At 42.8% G+C, this 14,639-nt stretch overlaps 1 protein-coding gene across 2 annotated transcripts; it reads left to right on the top strand.

Moving 5' to 3' along the window:
- The first annotated feature begins 3,025 nt into the window (after nt 1-3,025).
- On the top strand, nt 3,026-10,124 carry LOC137661286 (uncharacterized). 2 transcript variants are annotated; one of them, XM_068396782.1, is made up of 2 exons: nt 3,026-3,154; nt 8,344-10,124. In XM_068396782.1, the coding sequence occupies exon 2, from the start codon at nt 8,532-8,534 to the stop codon at nt 9,876-9,878; it is 1,347 nt and encodes a 448-aa protein (XP_068252883.1). In that variant the 5' UTR covers nt 3,026-3,154; nt 8,344-8,531; the 3' UTR covers nt 9,879-10,124. The 2 variants fall into 2 exon arrangements, with proteins under 2 accessions (XP_068252883.1, XP_068252884.1); XM_068396783.1 differs by lacking the exon at nt 3,026-3,154 and adding an exon at nt 7,758-7,811.
- The last annotated feature ends 4,515 nt before the right edge of the window (nt 10,125-14,639 follow it).

Below are 14,639 nucleotides of genomic sequence, written 5' to 3'. Positions count from 1 at the left end.
GTATTAATATTTATATTATATATTTTGTTATCAGAAAGAAAATAATTTTTTTAAGTTATTTCTGTTGTTTCCAAGTTATATATCCCACGCTTTCTTCACTGAAATTTAGAAATATTTCCTTAAAATTAATCCAGTTCATGGCATGCAAGAAAGGAAATATATATTTTAATTATTATTTACACACTTATTCTTTCTTTAGCTAATTGTCTAAATTTTGATGGACATCAAATGTTTTACATTGAGCTGAGAAAGAGAGCTTCATATAACTAGCTTCTTATTTTAATGAGTATTTTCAAAAGACTGTCTGTGGCACCAACAAACACAAAATAAGTCATAGATAAAACTAATTAGTTTAAATAATCTAATTAGCTAAAATAACATCAGGTCTTTTTTGGATATATCACCAAAAGAGAAATTCTAACACATACTCTACTGAGCATCATTGGAGCAAGCAGAAATTTTATTCCAAGTTAATTCCAGATTTTAAAGTTGGAATATGTTATAATGAGTTTCTCAGAAGACAGTACAACATCCATTTTTAAAGCATTTAGTGCATTTCCGTACAATTACATGTAGAGTTTTGAAATCTGATGTATTAAAGTTGCTGTGGTGCAGTTCTTCCAGTGATCCACCCTTAAAACTACCATTATCAGAAAATATCTATAAATGAGCTGTGCAATTTGAGTGTTGCTTTATCGAGTCATGAGCAACCTATGAACTGCATTATTATAACACCGTAAATAGCCATACACATTCAAACTCGTGTTGTTGAATATACAAATGCTGCATTCTTGGGTGCCCCCTTTCCTTTGCCTCATATGCCAATTTATAGATTGAGGTGTAAAAGAGATTCTTGGAATTTGAAAGAGAGATACGTAGTTATCATCAGGTTAGCTGGAGCTTCAACACAGCTATTTTAAGTTCTGTGAAAATGTTCAAATCAGTACACTTTACAGAAGAGAGGTTTATGTTTTCTAATTAGTTTGTTGTGTGTTTGTTATAAGCATTCATGTCTTCAGTTCCTGCAGTTTTTGATTTAGTAAGTGTGTGCAGGAGCACTCTGTAAGTGTTAAGATTGGTCTCTTTAAGAGTCATTGGTGGTGTTAAACCTAGTGCCTATACTTACGTTTAAACCCTAGTCAGTTCTGTTCAGTGGATACATACTAGTTTTCAACTGAAATCAGCAGATGAGGACTTAGCTTCAGGCTGAATGAAATCCAAAGGATGGAATAGAATCCAGAGTCATGACGTTCAGAATAAACAGTCTAATCACCAAGTACTGGATAAAAGGTCACCACTACCATCTTCTCTGAAAGATACTTTTCCTGTTCTTCAGGGACATAAGGTTACGTAAGAGGTTGATTGCTGGAGGTGAGAAACGCAGAGGAACAACTGATGTTATTCTAGTAAGGCTTTAAAGGCTCTGTTTCCACACTCAGAGACAGTCTGGAAGTAGAAGGAATCTTAGCAGAAAATGTGAGGCTAGGGACAAACAAGCAGGAGGAGTGAAAGCAGTTGCACTGTATGCCTAATTGATTGAACTTTGCAGCTATCATTCTTTTTTGAGACATCTAAAAAAGTCATTCACCTTCCAGTGAAATAATTCAGACCTCAGACCACAGACTATGCCTGAAATAAAGAAAATGAGATCCAGCTCTGGAGTGAAGCTTCTGGGGTGGCTTCATATCCACATTTCTTGGAGCAGGATATTAATCAACAAGCCATAGGATGTTCTGGACAGAGCTGCTCTGGATAGTCTGTGATGAAGTTGCGTTTTTTTACAATAATTTCATAAGGGAGATGAAGGGAAAAATTATTGGGCAGCTGCATTTCAGAACTTTCTTGAGGTTTAGACTTGAATGATTATCTAATATCAAACATATACAGAACAGGATAAAAGAACAATTTTTTTAGACAAGTCTAGGTTTAAGACTAGTCTTCCTCAAGAATTTAAATTACCGGATTTTATTAGGTAATCCTTATTACAGTATTGTCATTTTGTTGAAAAATAAAATTAGACTCTGGTTTAAAATATCTGTGTAAATAGGAAAGCTGTATTACCATATAGAAAATTATCAGCATGGTCTCTGAAAAGAGTCTTTGCCCTTTAACTTTTATTTCTGTGATAAACATTTTTCATATTCTGAAAGAAAAATCTTTGCTATTCTGACATTTTTTAAGTATAAAGACAGAATTCTGAAATCATCAGATTCTTAGTGCTACAGAATCTGCTTATTTTCAAGTCAGAGCTACACCTATTTGTACTGTTAAATAGATTCAATATCTATTCCTACTAACTGTAAGGATTAAATCACAAGGTAACATATTCTGCAGTTGCTGTCTTGATACTCATTTTTATATTATTGTAGCCCATCAGCACCTCATGTTACTATGCTACTATTATTATTTTTCTGTAATAATTCAAAATGACATAATGGAAAAAGTAATTATAGGCATGAGAGCTATTTTATGCTACTTTTTCTAGTACAGACATCTTCCCCTGGGTGCACAAGTCTAGTAATTATTTTTGGTTTGTTTTCTCCCTCATCTGGGGGTTAGCAGGAATTTGACCATAACTAATTGTAGAGGGGTTTTTGGAGCAGAATGGTCATGTAATGAGCCAGAAGTATGAGAGTATGGAGTGAAGGCCTAGCTGCGTGAGAAGATTCATGTAGCTAGTGTCAACAAGCCGACCTTCGAGAGATGAGGAAAAACAGCAGCTGAGCAAACAAGAATTGAGGGAGTAGCCGGTGGGAGCCGAACACGGAGGAGAAGAAACAAGAACTGATGGAGCCAATTAAGGAAGGACCAGTGGCAGAGCAGTGACCAATCAACACATCAAAGAAGAGTATGTTTAGTAATATTAACGAATAGCAATGCACATGCTTACAGCCAGGGAAAGTACAAAATGTATAAAAGGGACAGCTTATGCTTAATAAATGTCTTCACTTTGATTCACATTGGATTTTGTGGAGGCGTGTTCCTTCTCCTCAGATGGTGACCCTGATGAGACGCTGATCGACGGCAAGTTCGGGGAATAGCCCAGAAGGAGGTACACCGGCTGGAGTACGGCTCAGCAGGTCTGAAGACCGGGGCGAGACGGAGGACGACTCGCAAGAAAAGAAAAGAACGTTGCAACGGGACACTTAGTGAGGTGAGCAGCCGGGGGAAAAAGGAGATGGGCCAAAATATTTCTAAAGAAGAAAGTGCGATAGTAAGGCTTCTCCTACATATCCTCTCTAAGAGAGGAGTGAAATATGATGAGCATTTGCTCCGGAGACTGTTAGTTTGGTGTCGAGAGCATGGGTTCCCTTCGGACCCCCAGAGCGCTTTTAAGGTGGACACTTGGGAAGATATTGGAAAGGGTTTATGGGAAGCAATAAGCAGTGGGGAAAAGGAGGCAATAGAACTGGCAACTGCATGGAGGGCTGTTCTTACTGCTCTTCAAGAAATGAAAGCAGAGAGGGCTGTTGCAGCAGGGGCTTTTACGGCTCTGCGTCCAACAGAGGTTAACCCTGGGGCGAGAGGTCTTCGTGTTTTTGGTCAGCCGCCAATACCGGTTTTTTCAAACCCCTCCGCACCACCAGAAGAGCAGGAGAAAATTGAAATACCCCCTAAACCAACAGGGGAGCCCCCTAAACCGGAGGAAATGGAGGTTGATGAGCATCAGCCCGAGCCCACCCCCCCACCCTTCAAGCCTCCGCGAGCCGCCAATCTCGCAAATCGCGCCGAATACGAATATCCCCCTCTGCCCCCGTCGTCTCCCCCATCGCCTGCCGGCGGTCCAGGGAAATTTAAGGATCCGGTGGCTTGGGCGGAAAAATTGTTAGCAAAATTACAAGACCTGGAAAGACAGACGACCTTAACTGAGCGACAGCATAAGGAGGAGCAGAGGAGAGAAGAAGAAAGGGAACGCCTACGCGGGGGGGCCAGGGGGGCCGGGGGGGGTGCTGAGGCGGCTGGGACTAGCCGCATGAGAAATATGGATGGGAATGTTGGTATGCACTCTGTCATGGGGGACGGGGGAAGAGACGATCCGCGATTACGGTGGCGAGGAGTTATACGGAATGCGCTAGTGGAGGGGGAGATTCTGCCCACAGCTTTCCCAGTTATTTTGGGAAATCGGAGAGAACCACCGCACTGGGTAGGATTACAGTGGGAGATTGTTAAGGAGGCACGGAAAGCGGTACAACAAAATGGGTTGCATGCACCTTATACCCAAGCATTTATAAATAGTATCTTTATGTCTATGCTTTTAACACCTTTTGATTTTAAGCAATTGATGGCGATGATTTTAACCCCGATGCAGGGACTCTTGTGGCGGACGAGGTGGCATGACGCAGCACAGGCTGCAGCGGTGGAAAACCTGGGGAGGGGAGATAATGATCCTCTTTTAGGGATAACATTTGACCAACTGGTGGGAGAAGGGCAGTTTAGTGATCCACAACGACAGGCACGACTTAGACCAGAAGCCTTGGCACTTACTGCCACCTTAGCCCGAGAGGCTTTTAAAACCCTCCCAGAAGATGGGAAAGTAATTCCTGCCTATACAAAAATAAGGCAAGGTCCATCTGAGCCTTATATGACATTTTTAGAAAGATTGCGTGAAGCATTGGAAAGGGCATCGCTGACCGATGTAGCTCGAGAGGCGTTGCTAATGTCGTTGGCAGTCGACAATGCTAATCCTACTTGTAAGCGCATTTTACAGACATTACCCAAAAATTCTAGCCTGGCAGAAATGATGGATGCGTGTGAGCGCGTAGGAACAACGGAAGAAACAGCAGGATACATGGCGTCAGCCTTTGCGGCTGCGGTGAAACCTCTAGTACGATCAGGGAGAGGCGATCAGGGACCAAAATGTTACAACTGTGGCAAACCGGGACACCTTAAGGCTCAATGCCGAGTAAAAAGTCACGAGTTTGCAGGGACCTGCAATCGCTGCCGGAAATACGGTCACCGTGCAGATGAATGCCGATCTAGATTCACTAAGCAGGGAACTCGGCTGGGAAACGGGGGGGCGAGCGCGAGGAGACCCAGCGCGATGACACAAAACAGGTCTTCCACCCGGGCTGCCTGGATGGCGTCGCCGCCGCCACAAGAGGGAGTGCTGGGGTCGACATTGCCACAGCAGTAGAGGTGACTCTGATAGACCCGCAAGTGCAATGTATACCCACCGATATGAAAGGCCCACTGGGTCACGGGTTGAGTGCCTTACTTATCGGGCGATCCTCTACGACCCGAAAAGGTCTTTTCGTTTTACCCGGTATAATCGATGCCGATTTTACAGGGGTCATATCTATTATGGTATGGACCCCCCTGCCACCAATTCATATACCCAAAGGAGAAAAAATTGGACAACTGGTCCCCTTTAAATCAGCTGTGCCCACAGCTGGGAATCAGATAAGAGGGGCTGGGGGTTTTGGATCAACAGGCCAGGCTGACATTTATCTGGCAATGGATATCAGCAAGGCAAAACCAACAGAACGGGTAACACTAAAAGAACCTGGTGGGAAAACTTGCGTGGTAATTATGCTGATTGATACTGGAGCAGACGTTACAATAATCAGTCAAGCAGCGTGGCCTCATTCGTGGCCATTGGAGATCCCCCCTACGCCCATTTTGGGGGTCGGGGGAATACAGACCACTAAAATCAGTACAAATGTGATTTGTTGCAAATTGCAGGATGGGAGTACCTGTACAGTAAGACCATATGTGATGCCTGTCCCCATTTGTTTACTGGGGAGAGATGCATTAAGTCAATTAGGGGCACGCTTGGTAACTAACAGTGAGGGTTTTTAGAGGCGGCCATTGATGAAGGGCGACCAATCCTAAAACTAACCTGGAAAACAGAAACCCCAGTTTGGGTTGATCAATGGCCGCTGTCTGCAGAAAAAATCGCCCACCTCGAAAGCTTGGTACAGGAGCAACTGGAAAAAGGTCATATTGAGCCCACAACAAGCCCATGGAACACCCCAATATTTACTATTCCGAAAAAAAGTGGCAAATGGCGTTTGTTACATGACCTTCGAAAAATCAATGAGGTCATGGATGATATGGGAACCCTACAACCAGGGCTCCCATCCCCCAATATGATCCCTAAAGACTGGGACATTTTAATCATTGACTTAAAAGATTGTTTCTTCACCATCCCTTTGCACCCTGATGACTATCAGAAATTTGCTTTTTCGGTGCCATCAGTGAACAAAGCTGCACCTATGAAACGCTATCATTGGGTTGTGTTACCACAGGGAATGAAAAATTCACCGACAATGTGTCAAATGTATGTGGCCTGGGCACTTGCTCCTGTGCGAAGGAATTTTCCAAATTTGATTATATACCATTATATGGATGACATTCTAATAGCAGGGAAACAATTGGATAAAAAACAATTGATTCATACACTGCAGACTGAACTAGCAAAAGGTGGATTGCAAATAGCTCCAGAAAAGGTACAACAGGAGGAAAACTGGAAGTACCTTGGGTGGGAAATTACCAAAACAACTGTTAGACCCCAAAAACTAGAAATTCGTGTGAATATCAGTACTTTAAATGATGTACAAAAACTGTTGGGAGACCTCAATTGGGTGCGAACCCTGTGTGGTCTCACCAATGCTGAATTGGCACCTTTGATGCAATTGCTAAAGGGAGGAGGCGGTGCAGATGCCCCCCGCACATTGACACAGGAAGCTGAGCAGGCATTGAAACACCTGAGTACCAAAATAGCTATGGCATACACTCACCGTTGGGACCCAGATTACAGTATTGGAGTATTGGTTATCAATCACGATCGCCACCCCCTGGCATTAATTATGCAGTGGGTGACTGACAAGGATCCTCTACATGTGCTGGAATGGATCTTTTTGCCTATGCAACCAAAACGTACCATCACTACGAAAGTAGAGGCCATAGCACAACTTGTAATGAAAGGAAGGCAGAGGGTTGTAGAGATAGCAGGCGTCGAACCTGCTTTTTTGGTTATTCCACTGGTTGCAGAGTATCTACAATGGGCATTACAAAATTCCATACCATTACAAGTTGCGTTATTGGATTATAGGGGCGAGTTGAAGGTACATCTACCCCCTCACAAATACTTCTCCGTGCTGCAATTGGGTCAATGGGAAGAATTACCAAAAAGGTCAGAACGTCCGGTCAGTGGTGTCACCGTTTTTACAGATGCTGGAGGCAAAGCTCAAAAAGCAGCACTAACATGGTTAGACAATGGGAAGTGGCATGATGTAATTTTATCTGACATTCAAGGGTCTACACAACAATTAGAATTGCGAGCTGTGGTGGAGGTCTTCAGGCGATGGAACACAGCACCTGTTAATGTGGTATGTGACTCTTTATATGTCGTAGGGATTGTCCAGAGGATGGAGCGTGCTCTGCTCAAAGAGATAGCTAATGAACAACTATACCAACTTTTTCATGAATTATGGCTTTTGCTGACAGAGCGACTGCATCCATATTTCATCACACATATCCGTAGTCACACAGGACTCCTGGAAGGCTTAGCTGAAGGCAATGCTCGGGCAGACAAACTTGTCGCACCTGCCTGGGCTGCGCCTTCAATTGATCGCTTCGCTCAAGCACAACGATCTCATGCCTTTTTCCATCAATCTGCTAAGGTACTGCGGCGTCAGTTTGGGCTACGCAGTGCAGATGCACGTGGGATAGTCCAGTCCTGTCCAGACTGTCAACATCTTGGGGGTGGTTTAGCACCTGGTGTCAACCCCCGCGGTACTGGACCGTTGGAGATATGGCAAATGGATGTAACACACATCCCCGAATTTGGACGGCTGAAATATGTCCACGTGAGTGTTGACTGTTTCTCCCTTGCTACCTGGGCTACAGCACAAACAGGCGAATCCAGCAAACACGTTCAACGACACATGCGTTCTGCTATTGCGGCCCTGGGCATTCCACAGATGATTAAAACGGACAATGGCCCAGGCTATGTGGCACGCGCCACACAGGACTTTTTCCAACTGTGGGGTATAACACATATAACAGGTGTCCCACATTCACCAACGGGACAAGCTATTGTGGAGCGCATGAATCAAACTCTGAAACACCTTTTACAAAAACAAAAAGGGGGAGAGCCAGGGCTATCTCCTCCTGACAGGTTGTGTAAAGCGCTTTATGTACTAAACTTTTTACGCTTGCCACAGGACTACTCTGTACCTCCAGCAGTAAAACATGGTGCAGGGTTAAAGGGAGGTATGGAGGCTTTTCAGAAAGAACAGGAACAAGCCAAAGTGATGGTAAAAAATGGGGTGACTGGTGTGTGGGAAGGTCCAATGAAATTAATAACGTTGGGTCGAGGGTATGCATGTGTCGTTACAGATACAGGAGCCAAATGGGTACCAGCTAAGTGGGTGAAGCCGTGGCTACAAAAACAACCTGAACTACAGGAGCCAACTCAGGATCTGCCTCGGAACACTGACCTCTCGAGAGATCCAGTGCCCTGACTGCGGGAAGTGTGAAAAAAGGTTTGCGTGGGAGGTATAGAAAAGGGAGCAAAAGGCGCAGTCATGATAAAGCAAGGGGTTGTTTTTTCTGTGTTAAGCCTGCTTTGGATCCTGGACCTGACAAAAGGTCATCAACCGATAGTCCTTCCATCTACACCATGGAAGGGGAGTCACAACGTTTGGGTGACTCTGATGCGGAGCTTGAACCAGACGCAGTTTTGTGCCTCCTTAGCTCAGCCTGAACAACCCTTTCATACATTTCTAGTGGGGGTCCCCTTAAACAGATCTGAAAGTAAGGAGATAGTGGCAGGGTTGAATGTGCTGAAACAGAGCCTCTGTGAGAATGCAATGAAATGTGGCGAACATTGGGATTTATGGGACGATAGCTTGCCTGTCAGTCCCTTAGAGCCCCAAGAACTTGACATCCTAGGAACTTTAGAGGCAGAATCTTGTGTGTTTTTCAATTACACAGAGGGATCAAACATTTATCAGAACGACATAAGGAGATTACAAAATGTCACACCCAGTAATCCATTGTGGCAAAATGAATCTATCTGGTGTGCAAACGTAGGGCGTAGTCGAACAGAGCCAGCACCGGATTTGGCCATGCCTAGAAAATTACCAGAAGGTTTATTCCTAATTTGTGGAGATAGGGCTTGGCCAGGGCTGCCCAGTAAAAAACTGGGAGGTCCGTGTACCATAGGTAAATTAAGCTTACTAATGCCTACACGAAAGGTCATATTAAATCACACTAACCTACACAAGATTAAAAGAAGTGTCACTACCTTAGGGAAAGAATGTAAAGATGAGGTAGAACTATGGTCTAGGACCAAAGTAGTTCTTTCTTCTATTTTTGCACTGGGTGTGGCTGCTGCACAAGGACTAACACAATTGCGAAATTTAGCTTGCTGGATTGCAAAAAGAGCTGATCAAACTTCTAGAATTTTAGGAACATTAGCCAATGATGTAGATAGTATCCGACATGCTACCTTACAAAATAGAGCTGCTATAGATTTTTTATTATTAGTGCACGGTCACGGATGTCAGGAGTTTGATGGGATGTGTTGCATGGATCTGAACGATCATTCCAGGTCAATTCATAAACAGATCAAAGAGCTCATGGATGCCACACAGAAAATACGGGAACAGCATGGGTTCCTGGATGACTGGTTGGGTAATTTGGGAATTGGAGGGTGGCTGGTCGGATTGATTAAAATGCTATTGATGGGATTGTTTGTGATTTGTATTATCATCCTTGTATTACCGTGTTTATTCTCCTGCTTGCAAAGGGCCCTGCAGCGGACAATAAACACGGCCTTTCTGGCTCAAGAAAAGAAAGGGGGAATTGTAGAGGGGTTTTTGGAGCAGAATGGTCATGTAATGAGCCAGAAGTATGAGAGTATGGAGTGAAGGCCTAGCTGCGTGAGAAGATTCATGTAGCTAGTGTCAACAAGCCGACCTTCGAGAGATGAGGAAAAACAGCAGCTGAGCAAACAAGAATTGAGGGAGTAGCCGGTGGGAGCCGAACACGGAGGAGAAGAAACAAGAACTGATGGAGCCAATTAAGGAAGGACCAGTGGCAGAGCAGTGACCAATCAACACATCAAAGAAGAGTATGTTTAGTAATATTAACGAATAGCAATGCACATGCTTACAGCCAGGGAAAGTACAAAATGTATAAAAGGGACAGCTTATGCTTAATAAATGTCTTCACTTTGATTCACATTGGATTTTGTGGAGGCGTGTTCCTTCTCCTCAACTAATAAGTGTGTGATTAGTTTAGAACCTTTTAATCCATACACTCCTGTCTACTGACATCCCTAATAATGTATCTAGAGGGTCTACTGGGATTCTGAATGATGTAATCATGTTAATACAATCACAAATTACATCCTAGTAATCCTGTATTTATTAAAGAGGATTCCCTTTAGAAGAATAAATGCAGCTAGTTTCATACTTCACAGATTTCAAGAAAAAATAAGTTACTTTCCTGAGGTCTCCAACACATTTCTGTGGTTCACCAGCATTTTCCTACAAATGTAAGATTTATTCAATGCAGCCAACACACTGAACTCAAATATAATTTCTGTTCCCGTGATCATATATGTAATAACACTTATTGGTAATAATTTAGTGATCTAGAGGGATAATTAAATAAAGGCCTGACTTGATGAGGTCATTCTCAGATCTGTTTCAAGTCAGAATGAAAGGTTTCACATATCATTGCTGCCATATGTCAGCATTCAGGATACGTAACTAAGACTAAGAACCTCCATGCTCTTAGATATAGAAAAATGCAATGAAAGAATGTCCTTGCACTAAGGAATTTAGAATGGAAAAAAAAATACTGGTCAATTTACAGACTGGAGATGAAGACAAGAGATGCTAAGTGACTCACTCAAGGTCAAGCAATAAGCCTACAGTATGAACAGAAACCCACTTAACCACAGAATTATTTAACCAGCGTTTTCTGAGAGTCATGCTTTCTTCAGATAAATGCTCGAAGGATTTACAAAATGGCTGAATATGAGCTGGCAGTGTGTCCAGGTGGTTAAGAAGGCCAACAGCATCCTGGATTGTATGAGTAGTGTGGCCAGATGGACAAGGGAAGTGATTGTCCCCCTGTACTTGGCACTGATGAGGCTGCACCACAAACACTGTGTTCTGTTTTGGGCCCCTCACTACAAGAAAGACATTGAGGTGCTGGAGCAAGTCCAAAGAAGGACAATGAAGCTGGCAAAGGGTCTAGAACACAAGCCTTATGAGGAGTGGCTGAGGGAACTGTGGTTGTTTAGCCTGGTGAAAAGGAGGCTGAGGGGAGACCTCAACACTCTCAACAACTACCTGAAAGGAGGTTGTAACGAGGAAGGTGTTAGTCTCTTTTCCCAAGTAACAAGTGATAGGGTGAGAGGAAATGGGCTCAAGTTGTGCCAGAGGATGTTTAGATTGGATATTAAAAAAAATTTCTTCACGGAAAGGATTATCAAGCACTGGAAGAGGCTGCCCAAGGGAAGTGTTTGAGTCACCATCCCTGGAGGTATTTAAAAGACATGTAGACATGGCAGTTAGGTACACAGTTTAGTGGTGGACTTGGCAGTGTTAGGTTAGCGGTTGGACTTGATCTTAAAGGTCTTTTCCAATCTATATGATTCTATGATTCTTTGATTCTGCTACCAGTTACCAGTCACTTTTCCCAAAAAATTCCATTGACTTAGACATTTAGATACATGTACTCTGTCTTTACTGTGCATGTTATTTGGAAACAATTTCTTCCCATTTCCAAATTATTTTACCTTTTTGTACTTGCTAGTCAACATCTCTGACATATTGCCTTTGCTAGTTTGACATCTTAGTACAGCACAATGTATCCTCACCAGTTAGTTAGGATTAAGAAATTTGGAAGATATCAATATTTTTGCCAAAACTTTCTAACCAAGGGGTGCTGGGAAGTGATATTGTACTTTTTTCTGGTGAAATTCTCTTTGTTCAGTTTGTTCCTAGGGCCAGATCAAAACAGATAACTGCCTAGAGTAGCAAAATGAAACAAAATTAAAAGCTTGGCTCCAGTTCTTCTGGTTAAAATGTTTTTATCTCTCAATGGCCTATTTTTCTCTTTCTCACTGATGTCTTGGCACTTTTAACTGATACCTTGGTGCTTCCTTAAGGTTGCTGAAATATACTCTGAACATAGCTACAGTCCATTTTAGACCCATCTGGGAGGCACTAGAGGATAATAACTTTTTTTATTTTTTGTGTTGTCCTGTATCTGATGCCTAAAACTGATAGATGAATTGTGCCCATTTTTTTCACATTATCACTAACATAACTTGTAGTGAAATGTTTTGTAGAAGTAGTTAGTCAATGAGGAAGATTTTATGTTTACAGTTAAGGGATTAATATAACCATCAAAACTGCTTGTTAGCAAAGGCACTTACCTTCATTAGGATTATGTTAATAACAGAGAATCCTGAGTTCATGGTTTTCGGAAAAATTTCAAGTCCCGCTTCAAAATGGAGATTTTGAAGTTTTCAGTATGCTATTAGTAATTTAGTAGTATGAAAATACTTTACAAACTCCCATCCACCTCTATAGAAGCCTTTCTTTTTTCTTCAACAAGCCTGTCTATACAGAGTATTTGTCAAAGTAAGGAAAAAGCCCCTAAATGTGAGCACTAATTAGAATTCTTTACTCCTGCAAAATTGCTATAATTCAGAATCTCGGAAAGAGACCTGAGGGTGCTGATTGACAGCCGGCTAAACATGAGCCAGCAGTGTGCCCAGGTGGCCAAGAAGGCCAATGGCAGCCTGGCCTCTATTAAGAATAGTGTAGCCAGCCGGTCTAGGGAAGTGATCGTCCCTCTGTACTCGGCACTGGTGAGGCCGCACCTTGAATACTGTGTCCAGTTCTGGGCCCTGCACTACAAGAAAGATGTTGAGGTGTTGGAGAGAGTCCAGAGGAGGGCGACCAAGCTGGTGAAGGGTGTGGAGGGTCTGACCTATGAGGAATGGCTGAGGGAGCTGGGGTTGTTTAGCCTGGAGAAGAGGAGGCTCAGAGGTGACCTTATTGCAGTCTACAACTACCTGAAAGGAGGTTGTAGTGGAGTGGGAGTCAGCCTCTTCTCCCAGGCAACTAGCGATAGGACAAGAGGATATAGCCTCAAGCTTCGCCAGGGGAGGTTCATTTTGGACATTAGGAAGAATTTCTTTTCAGAAAGGGTTATTAGACATTAGAAGGGGTTGCCCAGGGAGGTGGTGGAGTCACCATCTCTGGATGTGTTTAAGAAAAGACTGGACATGGCACTTAGTGCCATGGTCTAGTTGACGTGGTGGTGTCAGGGCAACGGTTGGACTCTATGATCGCAGAGGTCTCTTCCAACCTGATTGATTCTGTGATTTTCTGATTCTGTGCATTCATTGATTTGTCTATAATTCATTAAAATCAAAAGTAATATAGTTGGATATAGTTTCTATGTTAGAAAACTAGCACGCATACAGCATGTTAATTACAAAAGGGAAGGTTGTGAAAAAATAAAGTTGTGAAAATTGTTCTTAATCTCTGCAGTGAATTCAGGGCAAGTGGCTTCTAGTAGATTTACAGAAAAAGAAGGGCTAATAGGAGTTACTAGCTCTAGTACTTCCAGCTTGCTTTCTGAAGGTATTTAGATAATTCTTTAGAAATATTTAGAATAGAATAGAATAGAATAGAATAGAATAGAATAGAATAGAATAGAATAGAATAGAATAGAATAGAATAGTTCAGTTGAAAGAGACCTACAACAGTCTTCTAGTCCTGACAAAAATTTAAAAGTATATATTTTAAGGGCATTGTCCAAATGCCTCTAAAACAGTGACAGGCTTGGAGCATTAATCACCTCTCTAGGAAGCCTGTTCCAGTGTTTGACCACCCTCTCGGTAAAGAAATGTTTCCTAATATCAAGTCTGAACATCCCCTGCTGCAGCTTTGAACCATTCCCATGCTTCCTGACACTGGATACCAGGGAGAAGAGATCAGCACCTTTCTCTCCACTTCCGTGCTCAGGAAGCTGTGGAGAGCAATGAGGTCACCCCTCAGCCTCCTTTTTCTGCGTGAAAAATCATTGTGTTCTCACTTATTGTCTTCTTGTCTTATTGCTGTTTGTTATGACTCCTGAATGTAAGTTGTGCTCTTTTTAACTGAGAGATAATAAGTATTCCCAGACTGTTTACATGTAAGGTTAAAATACAGTGGTTTGAATTCCTTTCACTTACATTGTCTTAGCTGAGAGGGAGATACTTACACTCTGAGGCAGTAGTAACTGCCAGTCAGTTTAATGTAATATTCAAGGGCGTATCTTACAAACCCTCACAGATCCTTATCTAGCTAGAAGCAATACTCTTGCATCTGCATAAATATGCAATGGGTTTCTGTAATGATGCCCGGGGCTTGGATGGGTGGACTCTTTGATGGGTTAAAAACTGGCTGAATGGCCAAGCCCAGAGAGTGGTGGTGAATGGGGCAAAGTCCAACTGGCGGCCGGTCACTAGCGGTGTTCCCCAGGGCTCAGTTCTAGGGCTGGTGCTGTTCAATATCTTTATTGATGATCTAGATGTAGGGATTGAGTGCACCCTCAGTAAATTTGCAGATGACACCAAGCTGGATGGGAGTGTCGATCTGCTGGAGGGTAGGAAGGCC

Source organism: Nyctibius grandis, chromosome 3, assembly GCF_013368605.1.
Source record: "Nyctibius grandis isolate bNycGra1 chromosome 3, bNycGra1.pri, whole genome shotgun sequence".
NCBI classification, from domain to species: domain Eukaryota; kingdom Metazoa; phylum Chordata; class Aves; order Nyctibiiformes; family Nyctibiidae; genus Nyctibius; species Nyctibius grandis.
The sequence above is the reverse complement of the archived record's forward strand: the minus strand, read 5'-3'. Positions and strand labels throughout refer to the sequence as shown.

Coding starts and splice junctions, on each gene's coding strand:
- LOC137661286 (XM_068396782.1), top strand. CDS start 8,532: ATGATAAAGCAAGGGGTTGTTTTTTCTGTGTTAAGCCTGCTTTGGATC.